General features: G+C 51.6%; 1 protein-coding gene across 1 annotated transcript in view; it reads right to left on the bottom strand.

The window, feature by feature from the left end:
- The window catches only part of calcr (calcitonin receptor), a 444,237-nt gene that overhangs the window by 132,569 nt on the left and 294,830 nt on the right, over window positions 1-16,838 (bottom strand). Inside the window, 2 exon segments of the mRNA XM_038797577.1 lie at window positions 1,845-1,927; window positions 1,930-1,970. Of these exon segments, the coding sequence (XP_038653505.1) occupies window positions 1,845-1,927; window positions 1,930-1,970 (124 nt within the window).

Raw genomic sequence — 16,838 nt, 5'->3', positions numbered from 1 at the left:
CCCACTTGCCTGCACTTGACCCATAGCCTTGAATGTAACGGTGTGCCAAGCACTCATCCAGGTACTTTTAAAAAAAAAATTTAGTGTAGCCAATTCATTTTTCCAATTAAAGGACAATTTAGCGTGGTCAATCCACCTACCATGCACACCTTTGGGTTGCCCATGTAAATCCAAGTACTTTTTAAAGGATATGAGACATCCACCCCCCCCCCCCCCCCCACCCCAGTCCTCTCTGCTCCAGAGAAAACAACCCAAGCCTATACAACCTCTCTTTATAACTTAAATGTTCCATCCCAGGCAACATTCTGGTGAATCTTGTCTGCACCCCCTCCAGTGCCATTACATCCTTCCTATAATGTGGTGACCAGAATTGCACACAGTACTCCAACTGTGGCCTCACCAAAATTCTATACAACTCTAACATGACTTCCCTCCTTTTGTAATCTATGCCATGATTGATAAAAGCGGGTGTCCCATATACTTTTTTTAACCACCCTATTAACCTACCCTTCTGCCTTCAGAGATCTATGGACAAACATGCCAAGGTCCCTTTGTTCTTCTGAACATCCCGTGTCAGACCTTTGATACTTCCTTGTCAAATTACTCCTTCCAAAGTTTATCACCTCACACTTTTCAGGGTTAAATTCCATCTGCCATTTATCCACCCATTTGACTATCCCGTCTATATTTTTCTGTAACGCAAAACACTCAACCTCACTATTAACCACGTGGCCACTCTTTGAGTCATCCACAAATTTACTGATCCTACCCCCCACATAGTCATCTATATAAATGATAGACAATAGAGGGCCCAGCACGAACTCCTGTGGTACACCACTGGTCACTGGCTTCCAGACACTAAAGCAGCGTCTATCCTCACCGTCTGTCTCCTCCCACTAAGTCAATTATGAATCCACCTCATCAAATCATCCTGTATCCATGTGCATTTGTCTTCTTAATAAGTCTCCCATGTGGGAACTTGTCAAAGGCTTTTCTGAAGTCCATGTAAACAACATCAACTGCACTACCCTCATCCAGACACTTGGTTACATGCTCAAAATATTTAATCAAATTTGTGAGGCATGACCTCCCTCTGACAAAGCCATGCTAGCTAACACTGATCAAATCTTACCTCTCCAAGTGGTGATAAATTCTCATCTTCAGAATCTTCTCCATTAATTTCACGACCACTGATGTGAGACTCACTGGTCTGTAGCTCCCTGGTTTGTGTCTACAACCTTCCTTAAATAATGGGATCACATTAGCTGTTCTCCAGTCCTCTGGCACCTCCCCCGTGGCCAGCGAGGAATTAAAAATTTGGGTCAGAGCCCCAGCAATCTCGTCCCGCGCCTCCCATAGCATCCTGAGACACAATTCATTCGGACCTGGAGATGTGTCCACTTTTAAGTCCTCCAATACCTCCAACCCTGGTCACTCCCTTATGACAATTTGCTCAAAAACCTCATAATCTCTTTCCCTGAGTTCCATAACTACCTCCTCAGACTCGTGGGTGAAGACAGATGTGAAACATTCGTTCAACACCCTACCAACGTCCTCATTCAGGAACCAGTATGTTGAAGGGTTATAAAACCAATCACTAACTTAAGGCAGTTAATGCTGAAGGTTATCTTAACCTGAAACTTCATTTCTGTCTCCCTCCACAGATGCTGTTTGACCAGCTGAATATTTCCAACATCTTTTGTGTTTTATTTTCCAGTATCCATAGTCTTTCGCTTTTGAATTGATCCCTATCTGAACCTTTCGGAGTTAAACGTTAAGTTGAAACATAGGTCACATTATTCTTTTGGTTCTAGGCAATACTCTCAGATTTTATCAATACTTACTGGATTTTGGGAAACTACTTCCTTGTCATTCGCCACCACTATGAGCTGGATAAGCGTAAAGACTGAGTTAAACACGTAGGAGAAAATAAATTCTTATGGAGTGTTATCCTCTGACAGCTGAGGCTTCTAGAAAGAAATGAAAGCAGAAATTTGGGATTAGTCAGTCAGTGTCCTGTGAAAAGACTTCAGCTATTCAAAAAGTGACTACTGCTTTACAAAATATTACAAACACGTACTCTTTGTTATTCATGGTGTACAATAATGCTCACAATTAAACCCTTAACCTTTACAGCCCCAGAACAACCCTTTTAACTTTTGCCATAGAATAGGTTTGTTATGTTGCCACCAAGGGAATGATGAAGCATGTTGTGTATTGCTTATGACTTTTGTCTTTGATAACTTAATGAAGCACAGACATTTCCTCCAGTGCAATTTCCTCCCAGTAATTAATGCCCAAAGTAGTACAGATGCAAGCCTTATCTGCAAGATGCTTTCAAGCTGACTACTGTATGACTGCACGCTGGGCTGGGTCAGTTTCGCAACTTAACAGTCCAAAGACGTGCAGGTTAGGTGGATTGGCCATGATAAATTGTCCTTAGTGTGGTAAACCACTGTTAGTATATTATATGTATTGTGGTAACCTGCTACTGTATTACGTGTAATGTGGTAAACCACTGCCCGATGGCTCCGCCTCCCCTTGGGCTCGGTATAAAGGTGGCCGACCTCCAGCCTTGTCCCAATTCGGGATCAGAGGCCAGGAGGCTTTCTGTTTAGCTTATTAAAGCCTCAGTTTCATTCACTACTCGTCCTGTGTTGATTGATGGCAATCAATTTTTTAAGCTAAACTTTTAAGATGAATTCATCGCTCAAGCCTGATCGCCTGGAGCTGGACACACAAGTAGCCGACGCCACTGCAACATTCGAGCACTGGCTTAGCTGCTTCAAAGCGTACCTCGGATCCTCCACCGAGACGTCCCGACCTCCAGAAGCAGCAAATACTCAACGCATGGGTGAGCCCGCAAGTTTTTCTTCTTATCAGGGACGTCGCCTCGTATTCGGAGGCAATAATGCTGCTGAAGGGACAATACATTAAGACAGTAAATGAGGTGTATGCTAGGCACCTCCTTGCCATGAGGCAACAACGCCCTGGAGAATCATAAGCTGAATTCCTGCATGCCTTGAGGGTACTCGGCTGGAACTGTGCTTGCCAGGTGGCATCGCCTGCCGATCACACAGAGCTGCTGATCAGGGTCGCCTATGTCGTGGGTATTAAGTCCATCTACATCCGTCAGCGCTTGCTAGAAGGGGGTACGCTTGGCCTACCAGAGACAGTGAAGTTCTCAAACTCCCTGGAAGAGGCTTTCCAGAACATGGAGGCCTACATCTCCGACCACGCGGCACCCTCATGGACGTCATGGGCGCCGCCATCACCCGACTCGAGTGCAGCGCAAGCCTGTGCCTCCCAGAAGCCCGCCAACGCCGGAAGCCCCAAATGCTACTTTTGCAGCCAGGGTAAGCACACCAGACAACGCTGCCCTGCACAGAACTCGACTTGCAACCGGTTTGGGAGGAAGGGCCACTTCACCAAAGTCTGCCAGGCCCGACTGGTCCCTAAAATTCCTCGGCCTAGCAGTGCTGCCTGCTGTTCGTCGGGACCTCCCCCATCTACTGTGCCACCCGCCATGTGCGACTCGTGTGCGCCGCCATCATCGCTGCCACCCGCCACGTGCGACCCGTGGGGGCCGCCATCTTCGCTGCCATTCGCCATGTACGACGCTTGGGGGCCGCCATCTCCGCCGCCATCATGTACTCCATCCACCACGCGCAACCCATGGGGGCCGCCATCTTTGACGCCACCTCCGATGCCACCTGCCACATGCGACCAATGGGGCCGCCATCTTGGGACCGCTCCGCTGCCTCCCGGGACTCCTGCTCACCCGGTCGTACGCTGGCCACCGCTACCTCCGATCGGCCCACCCACCACCTTCCGAAGCTCGCCTCCATCACACTCAACCAGTCTCGATCCCATCAACTCACGAGATCAATGGGCATGAAACGGCCTGCCTCTTCGACTCCGGGAGCACAGATAGCTTTATCCACCTAGATATGGTAAGGCGCTGCTCCCTCCCAATTTTACCCGTGACCCAGAAAATCTCCCTGGTGTCCGGATCGCATTCCGTAGCAACCTGGGGGTACTGTGTCGCGATCCTTTCATACAAGGTGTAGAGTACACTAACTTTAAGCTCTGTGTCCTCCTCCATCTCTGCGCTGCCCTATTACTGGGGCTCGACTTCCAGTGCCACCTCCAAAGCCTTGCCTTAAAGTTCGGTGGACCCCTGGCCCTGTCACCGTCTGTAGCCTCGCGATCCTTAAGGTCGCCCCACCCTCGCTCTTCACTAACCTCACCCCGGACTGTAAGCCCGTCGCCATGAGGAGCAGATGAAACAGTGCCCGGGACAGGGCCTTTATCAGGTCGGAGGTCCAGCAACTCCTACAAGAGGGGATCATTGAGGCTGGTACCAGCCCTTGGAGTGCCCGACTCCAAGACTGGGGAGAAGCACCGAATAGTCATCGACTACAGTCAGACGATCAACCCCTCCCCCGCATAACCGAAATGGTCAATCAGATTGCGCAGTATCGAGTCTTCTCCACAGTCGACTTGAAGTCTGCATGCCACCAGCTCCCTATCCGCCCGGAGCACCGCCAATACACTGCCTTCGAGGCAGATAGTCGCCTCTATCACTTCCTCAGGGCTCCCTTCGGCGTCACCAATGGGGTCTTGGTCTTCCAGCGAGAAATGGACCGAATGGCTGACCAGTACGGGCTGCGGCCACATTCCCGTACCTAAACAATGTCACCATCTGCGGCCATGACCAGCAGGACTATGACGCCAACCTCCAAAAATTCCTCGACACCGCCAAGCTCCTTAACCTCGCGTACAATGAGGAGAAATGCATTTTCCGCGCAACCCACCGAGCCATTCTCGGCTACGTTGTGGAAAACGCAGTCCTAGGGCCCGACCCCGACCGCTTGCGCCCTCTCCTGGAACTTCCCCTCCCCCACTGTCCCAAGGCCCTGAAGAGATGCCTGGGATTCTTCTCGTATTATGCACAGTGGATCCCTAATTATGCGGGCAAGGCCCGCCCACTCAAACTCTCCACCTACAACTATGAGATCTTGTACCGACCTGGGAAACTCAATGAGCCCCCAGATGCCTTATGCCACGGTACATGTGCCAGCGCACAAGTAGATCGACTTCGGGCCTTCCACAATGATCTCTGTTACCCAGGAGTCACCCGTTTTTTTCATTTGAATCAAGGCTCGCAATTTGCATTACTCCATCGAGGAGGTCAGGACCGCGACCAGGGACTGCCAGGTCTGCGCAGAGTGCAAACTGCACTTCTATCGGCCCGACAGAGCGCACCTGGTAAAGGCCTCCCGCCCATTTGAGTGCGTCAGCATCGACTTCAGAGGGCCCCTCCCCTCCACTGACTATAACGTGTACTTCCTCAACGTTGTTGACGAGTGTTCACGATTCTCCTTTGCAATCCCGTTCCCTGACATGACCACTGTCACCGTCATCAAGGCCCTACACAGTCTCTGCACTTTGTTCGGTTTCCCCACCTACACCATAGCGATCGGGGTTCCTCCTTCATGAGCGACGAATTGCGTCAGTTCCTGCTTAGCAAGGGCATTGCCTCAAGCACGACTACCAGCGACAGCCCCCGGGGAAATGGATAGGTAGAGAGGGAGAACGCAACAGTCTGAAAGGCCTTCCTCCTGGCCCTACAGTTGAGAGGTCTCCCAGTCTCCCGCTGGCAGGAGGTCCTTCCCGATCCTTCCACTCCATCCGGCTGCTCCTGTGTACCGCCACCAATGAGACCCCTCACAAACGGATGTTTGCCTTCCTTAGCAAGTCCACCTCAGGGGTCTCGCTCCCGTCCTGGCTGACAGTCCCAGGGCCCGTCCCCCTCTGGGAGCATGCGTGGAGTCATAAATCAGATCCCCTCGTCAAGAAGGTCCTGCTCCCAACCCACAATATGCCTACGTAGTGCATCATGACGGGCAGCAGGACACAGTCTCCCTCCCGGATTTGGCACCTCAAGGTTCCCCAGCGACCATCACCACCACCCCCGACCCTACACCGTAATCCTCCACCACTACCCAGCTACTTCAAGATTTGGCACCTGCAGGCGATCATCACCACCACCCCCGCCCCTACCCCTCTCCGATTCAACTACTGGGTGAAGAAGAGGACAACGTGCTCCCGGTTGCGCAGGTCTCGACACCAGTGCCCACACCACAGCCGGAACTGAGGCGATCACGGCGGAAGGTCAAAGCCCCCGACAGACTCGACCTTTAAGCCCACTTCACCCCTGCTGGACTCTTTTTTAACAGGTGGTGAATGTGGTAAACCACTGTTAGTATATTATACGTATTGTGGTAACCTGCTACTATATTACGTGTAATGAGGTAAACCACTGCCTGATGGCTCCGCCCCCCCCTTGGGCTCGGTATAAAGGTGGCCGACCTCCAGCCTTGTCCCAGTTCGGGATCAGAGGCCAGGAGGCTTTCATTTTAGCTTATTAAAGCCCCAGTTTCGTTCACGAATCGTCGTATTGATTGATAGCACATCACTTAGTGACCAACCAAAAAGGTTAGGAGGGGTTATTGGGTTGTGGGGATGCGGTGGAAGTGAGGGCTTAAGTGGGTCGGTGCAGACTCGATGGGCCAAATGGCTTCCTTCTGCACTGTATGTTCTCTGTTATTTACATAATTGTTTACTTGATGCACGATCAATTGGACAAAGACTAGAGTTGGAGACAACTGAGGCTTTATTGCTCTAAGATGTGTGGCCTCCCACAGCAGCTGGCGAAATGGCTGCTGCATGGAGGACACATATATTTATACTCTGCCTACTGGGCTGAGCCAGTAGGCAGGGACTACCGGCGAACCTGTATTACAGGTCCTACCATGCATCACCTAATAAAGGTGTAACAGTGGTTTACCACATTCACCCCCTGTTAAAATGGAGTCCGGCGGAGGTGGTGGAGAACAATATCCAGCAATGAATTTATATTTACAATATTTGAGAGCAAACAAAAATTTATTTTGAAATCCAGTGGACCAGTTATATGTTGAACTGGTCCGGGGCCTTAATGTTCCGCGGGGAGCGACGTAGTGGTAGCAGCGATGTCAATGCTGGCCTGACGTTCGGTGACTCCAGGAGCGTGCCAAATTCCTCTTCATCCTTGGGCGTGGGCAGGGGAAGGATGGATGGTCCTGGTGGGGTTGATGCTGGGAGCGCCGGGGGAGGGGAGGGTGGCGCGGGGCTGGAGGGGTATGTATGTGCGGAACCAGCTGGTGCCAGGTCCCTGAGGGAGACAGTGTCCTGGCAGCCATCGGGATATGCCATGTCGGCATACTGGGGGTTTGCATGGAGCAACTGCACCCTCTCCACCAATGGGTCCTCCTTGTGGAGTCGGACGTGCCTATGGAACAGGACTGGTCCTGGAGCTGCGAGCCAAGTCGGGTGCAACACCCCGGATGTGGACTTCCTGGGGAAGGCAAAGAGACGTTCATGGGGTGTGTTGTTAGTGGCGGTGCACAGTAGTGACCGAATGGACTGTCGTGCATCAGGGAGGACCTCCTGCCAGTGAGTGGCTGGGAGGTTCCTGGACCGTAGGGCCAGTTGGAATGCCCTCCATACCGTCCCGTTCTCCCTCTCTACCTGTCCGTTTCCCCAGGGGTTATAGCTTGTCGTCCTGCTGGAGGCGATACCCCTGCTGAGCAGGAACTGACGCCGCTCATCACTCATGAATGAGGATCCCCTGTCAACTGTGGATGTAGGTGGGGAAACCGAACAGAGCGAAGATTGTGCTGAGGGCTTTGATGATGGTGGCAGACGTCATGTCGGGGCATGGGATGGCGAAGGGGAATCTGGAGTACTCATCGACCACACTGAGAAAATATGTGTTACGGTTGGTGGAGGGGAGGGGCCCTTTGAAATCCACGCTGAGGCGTTCAAAGGGGCGGGAGGCCTTCACCAGGTGCACCCGGTCCAGCCGGTAGAAGTGCGGTTTGCACTCCGCACAGACCTGGCAGTTCCTGGTGATTGTCCTTACTTCCTCGTCGGAGTAGGGCAGGTTGCGGGCCTTGATAAAATGGTACAACCGTGTGACTCCCGGGTGACAAAGGCTGTCGTGCAGGGCCCGGAGTCGGTCTACTTGTGCACTGGCACATGTACCTCGGGATAGGGCATCGGGGAGCTCGTTGAGCTTACCGGGGCGATACAAAATCTCGTAATTATAGGTGGAGAGCTCGATCCTCCACCTCAAGATCTTATCGTTCTTGATCTAGCACCGCTGTGTGTTATTAAACATTAAGGCGACCGACCGTTGGTCAGTGAGGAGAGTGAATCTCCTGCTGGCCAGTTAATGCCTCCAATGCCGCACAGCTTCAACAATAGCTTGGGCCTCTTTTACGACGGATGAGTGCCGAATTTCTGAGGCATGAAGGGTGCAGGAGAAGAATGTCACCGGTCTGCCTGCCTGATTGAGGGTGGTGGCTAGGTGTCTGATGCGTCGCTCAATACTTGAAAGGGCAGTGTCTTGAAAGGCTGCGTGCATCCTGGCCTTGGCTATATCAGCTCTGATACAGTCGAAGGGCTGTTGTGCCTCGGCCATCAGGGGAAAGTGGGTGGACTGAATGAGTGGGCGGGCCTTTTCCGCATAGTTTGGGAACCACTGGGCGTAGTATGAGAAGAACCCCAGGCAGCGTTTGAGGGCTTTGGGGCAGTGGGGAAGGGGGAGCTCCATGAGGGGGCGCATGCGGTCGAGATCGGGTCCCAGAACTCTGTTCTGGACCACATAGCCGAGGATGGCTAAGCGGGTCATGCTAAACACGCACTTCTCCTTGTTGTAGGTGAGGTTTAGGATAGTGGCAGTGTGAAGAAATTTGGCAAGATTGGCATCGTGGTCCTGCTGGTCATTGCCGCAGATGGTGACGTTGTCTAGGTACAGGAAGGTGGTCCACAAACCGTACCGGTCGACCATTCGGTCCATCTCCCTTTGGAAGACCAAGACCCCGTTGGTGACGCCGAAGGGAACCCTGAGGAAGTGATGACGACCGTCCGCCTCGAAGGCAGTGTATAGACAGTCCGATTTACGAATGGGGAGCTGGTGGTAGGCGGGTTTCAGGTCAATAGTAGAGAAGACCCGGTACTGTGCAATTTGATTGACCATATCAGATATGCGTGGGAGGGGGTACGCGTCGAGCTGTGTGTACCGATTGATGGTCTGGCTGTAGTCCACGACCATTCTGTGTTTCTCCCCAGTTTTAACGACTACCACTTTGGCTCTCCAGGGACTGTTGCTGGTCTCGATGATGCCTTCCCGAAGCAGCCGCTGGACCTCGGACCTGATGAAGATCCTGTCCTGGGTGCTGTACCGTCTGCTCCTGGTGGCGATGGGTTTGCAATCCGGGGTTAGGTTCGCGAAGAGGGAAGGCGGATCAACCTTTAGGGTCGCGAGGCCGCACACAGTGAGGGGTGGGAGGGGCCCGCCGAATTTGAGGGTTAGGCTCTGGAGGTTGCACTGGAAGTCCAGTTCTAGTAGTAGGGCAGCGCAGAGGTTAGGGAGGACATCGAGGCGGAAGCCATTGAATTCTACGCCCTGGACCGTGAGTGTGACCGTAGAGTACCCCCGGATCGCCACGGAATGGGATCCGGAGGCCAGGGAGATTCTTTGGTTGGCAGGGTGTACCGCGAGGGAGCAGCACCTTACCGTATGCGGGTGAATGAAGCTTTCAGTGCTCCCCGAGTCCAGCAGGCAAGAGGTCACGTGGCCGTTGATTTTCACGCTGGTCGGTGCGGACGAGACTGGTCGATTGTCACTGAGGTGAGGCCCCCTCTAACAGTCTTTGGCGTATGAGGTCCGACCCAATCCCCATAACGAATGCGTCCCGCATAAGTAGATTTGAATGTCCAGTGGCCGTAACGGCCTGACAGTCACAGTCCCGGACGAGTGGGATTAGGGCCCACCAGAAGTCTTCGATGGACTCACCAGGGGGTTGAGAGCGAGTGGCGAGGACGTGCCAGGCAAAGAGTGTGTTCGTCTTCTGCGACTAATTTTCTTTGAGAAGCGTCATGGATTCGGCTTAGGTCGGTGCATCCTGGATCAGCGGAAAAACGTTGGAGCTCAACCTAGAGTACAGGATCTGTATCTTCTGAGCCTCCGAGACAGCGCTGGGCGCCGAGTTGATATACGCCTCGAAACAAGCTAGCCAGTGATTAAAGTCCTTTTTGGCATCGCTTGAATGAGGATCCAGCTGCAGGCAATCCGGTTTGATATGGAGGTCTATCTTTTGAAAATCTTAGAGCAATAAATTGATGCACGATCAATTGGACAAAGACTAGAGTTGGAGACAACTGAGGCTTTATTGCTCTAAGATGTGTGGCCTCCCACAGCAGCTGGCGAAATGGCTGCTGCATGGAGGACACATATATTTATACTCTGCCTACTGGGCTGAGCCAGTAGGCAGGGACTACCGGCGAACCTGTATTACAGGTCCTACCATGCATCACCTAATAAAGGTGTAACAGTGGTTTACCACATTCACCCCCTGTTAAAATGGAGTCCGGCGGAGGTGGTGGAGAACAATATCCAGCAATGAATTTATATTTACAATATTTGAGAGCAAACAAAAATTTATTTTGAAATCCAGTGGACCAGTTATATGTTGAACTGGTCCGGGGCCTTAATGTTCCGCGGGGAGCGACGTAGTGGTAGCAGCGATGTCAATGCTGGCCTGACGTTCGGTGACTCCAGGAGCGTGCCAAATTCCTCTTCATCCTTGGGCGTGGGCAGGGGAAGGATGGATGGTCCTGGTGGGGTTGATGCTGGGAGCGCCGGGGGAGGGGAGGGTGGCGCGGGGCTGGAGGGGTATGTATGTGCGGAACCAGCTGGTGCCAGGTCCCTGAGGGAGACAGTGTCCTGGCAGCCATCGGGATATGCCATGTCGGCATACTGGGGGTTTGCATGGAGCAACTGCACCCTCTCCACCAATGGGTCCTCCTTGTGGAGTCGGACGTGCCTATGGAACAGGACTGGTCCTGGAGCTGCGAGCCAAGTCGGGTGCAACACCCCGGATGTGGACTTCCTGGGGAAGGCAAAGAGACGTTCATGGGGTGTGTTGTTAGTGGCGGTGCACAGTAGTGACCGAATGGACTGTCGTGCATCAGGGAGGACCTCCTGCCAGTGAGTGGCTGGGAGGTTCCTGGACCGTAGGGCCAGTTGGAATGCCCTCCATACCGTCCCGTTCTCCCTCTCTACCTGTCCGTTTCCCCAGGGGTTATAGCTTGTCGTCCTGCTGGAGGCGATACCCCTGCTGAGCAGGAACTGACGCCGCTCATCACTCATGAATGAGGATCCCCTGTCAACTGTGGATGTAGGTGGGGAAACCGAACAGAGCGAAGATTGTGCTGAGGGCTTTGATGATGGTGGCAGACGTCATGTCGGGGCATGGGATGGCGAAGGGGAATCTGGAGTACTCATCGACCACACTGAGAAAATATGTGTTACGGTTGGTGGAGGGGAGGGGCCCTTTGAAATCCACGCTGAGGCGTTCAAAGGGGCGGGAGGCCTTCACCAGGTGCACCCGGTCCAGCCGGTAGAAGTGCGGTTTGCACTCCGCACAGACCTGGCAGTTCCTAGTGATTGTCCATACTTCCTCGACAGAGTAGGGCAGATTGCGGGCCTTGATAAAATGGTACAACCGTGTGGCTCCCGGGTGACAAAGGCTGTCGTGCAGGGCCCGGAGTCGGTCTACTTGTGCACTGGCACATGTACCTCGGGATAGGGCATCTGGGGGCTCATTGAGCTTCCCGGGGCGATACAAAATCTCGTAATTATAGGTGGAGAGCTCGATCGTCCACCTCAAGATCTTATCGTTCTTGATCTAGCACCGCTGTGTGTTATTAAACATTAAGGCGACCGACCGTTGGTCAGTGAGGAGAGTGAATCTCCTGCTGGCCAGTTAATGCCTCCAATGCCGCACAGCTTCAACAATAGCTTGGGCCTCTTTTACGACGGATGAGTGCCGAATTTCTGAGGCATGAAGGGTGCAGGAGAAGAATGTCACCGGTCTGCCTGCCTGATTGAGGGTGGTGGCTAGGTGTCTGATGCGTCGCTCAATACTTGAAAGGGCAGTGTCTTGAAAGGCTGCGTGCATCCTGGCCTTGGCTATATCAGCTCTGATACAGTCGAAGGGCTGTTGTGCCTCGGCCATCAGGGGAAAGTGGGTGGACTGAATGAGTGGGCGGGCCTTTTCCGCATAGTTTGGGAACCACTGGGCGTAGTATGAGAAGAACCCCAGGCAGCGTTTGAGGGCTTTGGGGCAGTGGGGAAGGGGGAGCTCCATGAGGGGGCGCATGCGGTCGAGATCGGGTCCCAGAACTCTGTTCTGGACCACATAGCCGAGGATGGCTAAGCGGGTCATGCTAAACACGCACTTCTCCTTGTTGTAGGTGAGGTTTAGGATAGTGGCAGTGTGAAGAAATTTGGCAAGATTGGCATCGTGGTCCTGCTGGTCATTGCCGCAGATGGTGACGTTGTCTAGGTACAGGAAGGTGGTCCACAAACCGTACCGGTCGACCATTCGGTCCATCTCCCTTTGGAAGACCAAGACCCCGTTGGTGACGCCGAAGGGAACCCTGAGGAAGTGATGACGACCGTCCGCCTCGAAGGCAGTGTATAGACAGTCCGATTTACGAATGGGGAGCTGGTGGTAGGCGGGTTTCAGGTCAATAGTAGAGAAGACCCGGTACTGTGCAATTTGATTGACCATATCAGATATGCGTGGGAGGGGGTACGCGTCGAGCTGTGTGTACCGATTGATGGTCTGGCTGTAGTCCACGACCATTCTGTGTTTCTCCCCAGTTTTAACGACTACCACTTTGGCTCTCCAGGGACTGTTGCTGGTCTCGATGATGCCTTCCCGAAGCAGCCGCTGGACCTCGGACCTGATGAAGATCCTGTCCTGGGTGCTGTACCGTCTGCTCCTGGTGGCGATGGGTTTGCAATCCGGGGTTAGGTTCGCGAAGAGGGAAGGCGGATCAACCTTTAGGGTCGCGAGGCCGCACACAGTGAGGGGTGGGAGGGGCCCGCCGAATTTGAGGGTTAGGCTCTGGAGGTTGCACTGGAAGTCCAGTTCTAGTAGTAGGGCAGCGCAGAGGTTAGGGAGGACATCGAGGCGGAAGCCATTGAATTCTACGCCCTGGACCGTGAGTGTGACCGTAGAGTACCCCCGGATCGCCACGGAATGGGATCCGGAGGCCAGGGAGATTCTTTGGTTGGCAGGGTGTACCGCGAGGGAGCAGCACCTTACCGTATGCGGGTGAATGAAGCTTTCAGTGCTCCCCGAGTCCAGCAGGCAAGAGGTCACGTGGCCGTTGATTTTCACGCTGGTCGGTGCGGACGAGACTGGTCGATTGTCACTGAGGTGAGGCCCCCTCTAACAGTCTTTGGCGTATGAGGTCCGACCCAATCCCCATAACGAATGCGTCCCGCATAAGTAGATTTGAATGTCCAGTGGCCGTAACGGCCTGACAGTCACAGTCCCGGACGAGTGGGATTAGGGCCCACCAGAAGTCTTCGATGGACTCACCAGGGGGTTGAGAGCGAGTGGCGAGGACGTGCCAGGCAAAGAGTGTGTTCGTCTTCTGCGACTAATTTTCTTTGAGAAGCGTCATGGATTCGGCTTAGGTCGGTGCATCCTGGATCAGCGGAAAAACGTTGGAGCTCAACCTAGAGTACAGGATCTGTATCTTCTGAGCCTCCGAGACAGCGCTTGGCGCCGAGTTGATATACGCCTCGAAACAAGCTAGCCAGTGATTAAAGTCCTTTTTGGCGTCGCTTGAATGAGGATCCAGCTGCAGGCAATCCGGTTTGATATGGAGGTCTATCTTTTGAAAATCTTAGAGCAATAAATTGATGCACGATCAATTGGACAAAGACTAGAGTTGAAGACAACTGAGGCTTTATTGCTCTAAGATGTGTGGCCTCCCACAGCAGCTGGTGAAATGGCTGCTGCATGGAGGACACACTTTATTTATACTCCGCATGCTGGGCGGAGCCAGCAGGCAGGGACTACCGGCGAACCTGTAGTACAGGTCGTACCATACATCACCTAATAAAGGTGTAACAGTGGTTTCCCATATTACTAGTATAGTGATAATGCAATAAAACCCAATACTGGAGGCTGAGCTTGGAAAACAGTCTATCACAAGAACATGTATCTTCCAGGTTACATGAGATTCATTTTTCATTTAACTTAATGAGACTGTTTCTCTTGGTCAATTTAGAGACCATTGGTTTAACTGCTTGAGCCTCAGTGAACTGATGGAGGTATGCAAAATGTAAGGATCTGCCTGTTAATCCCTGTTTTTTCCTTTTGATGTCTGTTATTTTGCCATTTCAATTTTTGTACATGGACAACGAATGTGCCTATGCCTTTTTGTTGGACTTGACCTTTAACTTGAAAGGCTGGTGAACTGAGGATTGACCTCTGACCTAAGGCAAGGCAGGTTGCAAGCTGGTACCGTTTCAGGTCAGCAGATTCCAGGGCAATCAGTGCTGACACACCCTGATGGACTTGACCGTCAGCCAATGGACTGTTTCGAATTATATGGTTTTGTCAGTGGCCTCTGCTGATTGGTCGGGGCTTTTTCTGGAATTTTCCTTCCTCTGCGAGACTGGGTTTCCAGTTTTAGTTGTTTCTGAGATCAGAGCCAGGAGCTGTTTCTCTGAGTCACTCTCTGATGTTTTAAATCTCCCTGAAACAATTGGTGTGAGACTTAGTTTTCTCCTCAGTGAAACTGCAGTGCATTCTGGTGAGACTGAAACAAAGTTACATTAAAACTCAGGCTGAGGACTGGGTTTGAGGGGAGACAAAGAAACTCTTAAGGATGAAACAGGTCTGAAGTGGATTCTTTGCGTGAAGGTCCAGGTTAATAAACGCTGAAGTGACTCCCCAGAGGAAATCCTACAGTCTGGATGTACTGACTTTCTTTTCATCTTAAATCCTCTTCTTATTTTCACTCTTCCCCCTTCTCTGTGTGTCTGTCTTGTATGCATTTAGGTAGAGAGTGGGATGGTTAAAGGGGGAATAGTAGATTGGCTGGGCTTTATTCTGTTAGAATTACTATTTCAACTTTCTTTCTGTGAGGTGAGAGTGAGTGTGGCGAGGTGAGAGTGACTGCCCTTGGCATCAAGGCAGCATTTGACTGAGTATGGCGTCAAGGAACCCAGCAAAACTGCAGTCAATGGGAATCAGGGGGAATAGTCTCCGCTGGTTGGAGTCATGCCTGGCACAAAGGAAGATGGTCATGGTGGTTGAAGGTCAATCATCTCAGCTCCAGGACATGATTGCTGGAGTTCCTCAGGGTAGTGTCGTAGGCCCAACCATCTTTACCTGCTTCGTTAATGACCTCCCTTCCATCATAATGTCAGAATTGGGGATGTTGGCAGATGACTGCACAAAGTTAAGCACCATTCACGACTCCTCAGATAATGAAGCAGCCCATGTCCAAATGCAGCAAAACCTGCCCAACATTCAAGCTTGGTCTGACAAGTGACAAGTTATGTTCGCGCCACAAAAGTGCCAGGCAATGACCAACTCCAAAAGAGGATCTAACCACCGCCCCATGTCGTTCAATGGCATTACCATCGCTGAATCCCCCACAATCTCCCATTCGGCCCATCAAGTCTGCACTGACCCTTTGAAAGAGCACTCCACCCAATCCCACTGCCGCGCCCTATCCCAATAACCACTTAACCTACACGCCTTTTTAAAAAATGTATTTTGCTAACCACTGCGCCACCGTGCTCCCCCTAACCATTACATCTTTGGATACTATGGGCAATTTTGCATGGCCAATCCACCTGACCTGCACATCTTTGGGACTATGGGAGGAAACCAGAACATCCAGAGGAAATCCACGCAGACACGGGGAGAGCGTATAAACTCCACACACACAATCACCCAAAGCTATAATTGAATCCAGGTTCTGGCGCTGTGAGGCAGCAGTGCTAACCACTGCGCCACCATGCCGCTCTGCTGCATGACAAGCTGCAATCACTTGTGAATCAATTATAGATGGGAACCTGTAACAGGCATTAGAGCTGTCATTTAAATAGGCTTTGGGACAAAGTTAATTAAACCTGAGGATACTCAATAACGACAGAACACCCTAACCAAAAAAAAAGAGTGTGGTACATTTCTCGAGTGGAACTGTATGCCATGTTAGACCCTTCAACAATTGTTAATTACATAAAAATAGGAACTCCATAAAAGAATTAATTGGTCTCACTTTGTTCCCCCCAAGCTATACTCTTCACCCTATCCCTGTTGTTTCTAGCAGTTTAAAAAAAGTAACAAATCTCCTGTCTGGTATTTGGATCATCAGTATCCCCAATGGCATCTTTCTTTAGAATCCAATTATGCAGTGGTTTAGCTGTTGTCCTCATTTAGCTGCCACTCTCTCTCCTCAGTTATTGATACCTCAATTGCGTGACCTCCTATCTTTGCCTTTTCAACGCTCTTCCTCCTCTGGGTTGGTGACTATCATGACATTGTTGTCCTCAATCTTGGATTTCATGAGAATTCAGCAATTTGTGATGTTGTCTCCCCCATGGAGAAATACATAACAAAGTCGAGTGGCTTGTTATTCTGTCTCTTCCTGACCTGAAGCTTTATTGGAGGTTTATTTGGGTGATAAATTTCCCATGAGAGAAGGACGCTGAGATAATGATATGTGCTTACGATAGTCTATCAAGTGAAGTTATGCCTTAAATCGCTTCTTTCATGGAAATAATATTCATCTATGTTTACGGCCGTGTACCAAGTTCACTTGTATCTAAAATCAGAGCATCTCCCAATGGTGACATGAGCTGGTGTGTAAACCCCGTGGTCAGCACCTCACTGACCAATTCAAGG

The sequence above is a fragment of the Scyliorhinus canicula genome, chromosome 5 (genome assembly GCF_902713615.1).
Source record: "Scyliorhinus canicula chromosome 5, sScyCan1.1, whole genome shotgun sequence".
NCBI classification, from domain to species: Eukaryota; Metazoa; Chordata; class Chondrichthyes; order Carcharhiniformes; family Scyliorhinidae; genus Scyliorhinus; species Scyliorhinus canicula.
This window is presented reverse-complemented; position numbering and strand designations above follow the sequence as displayed.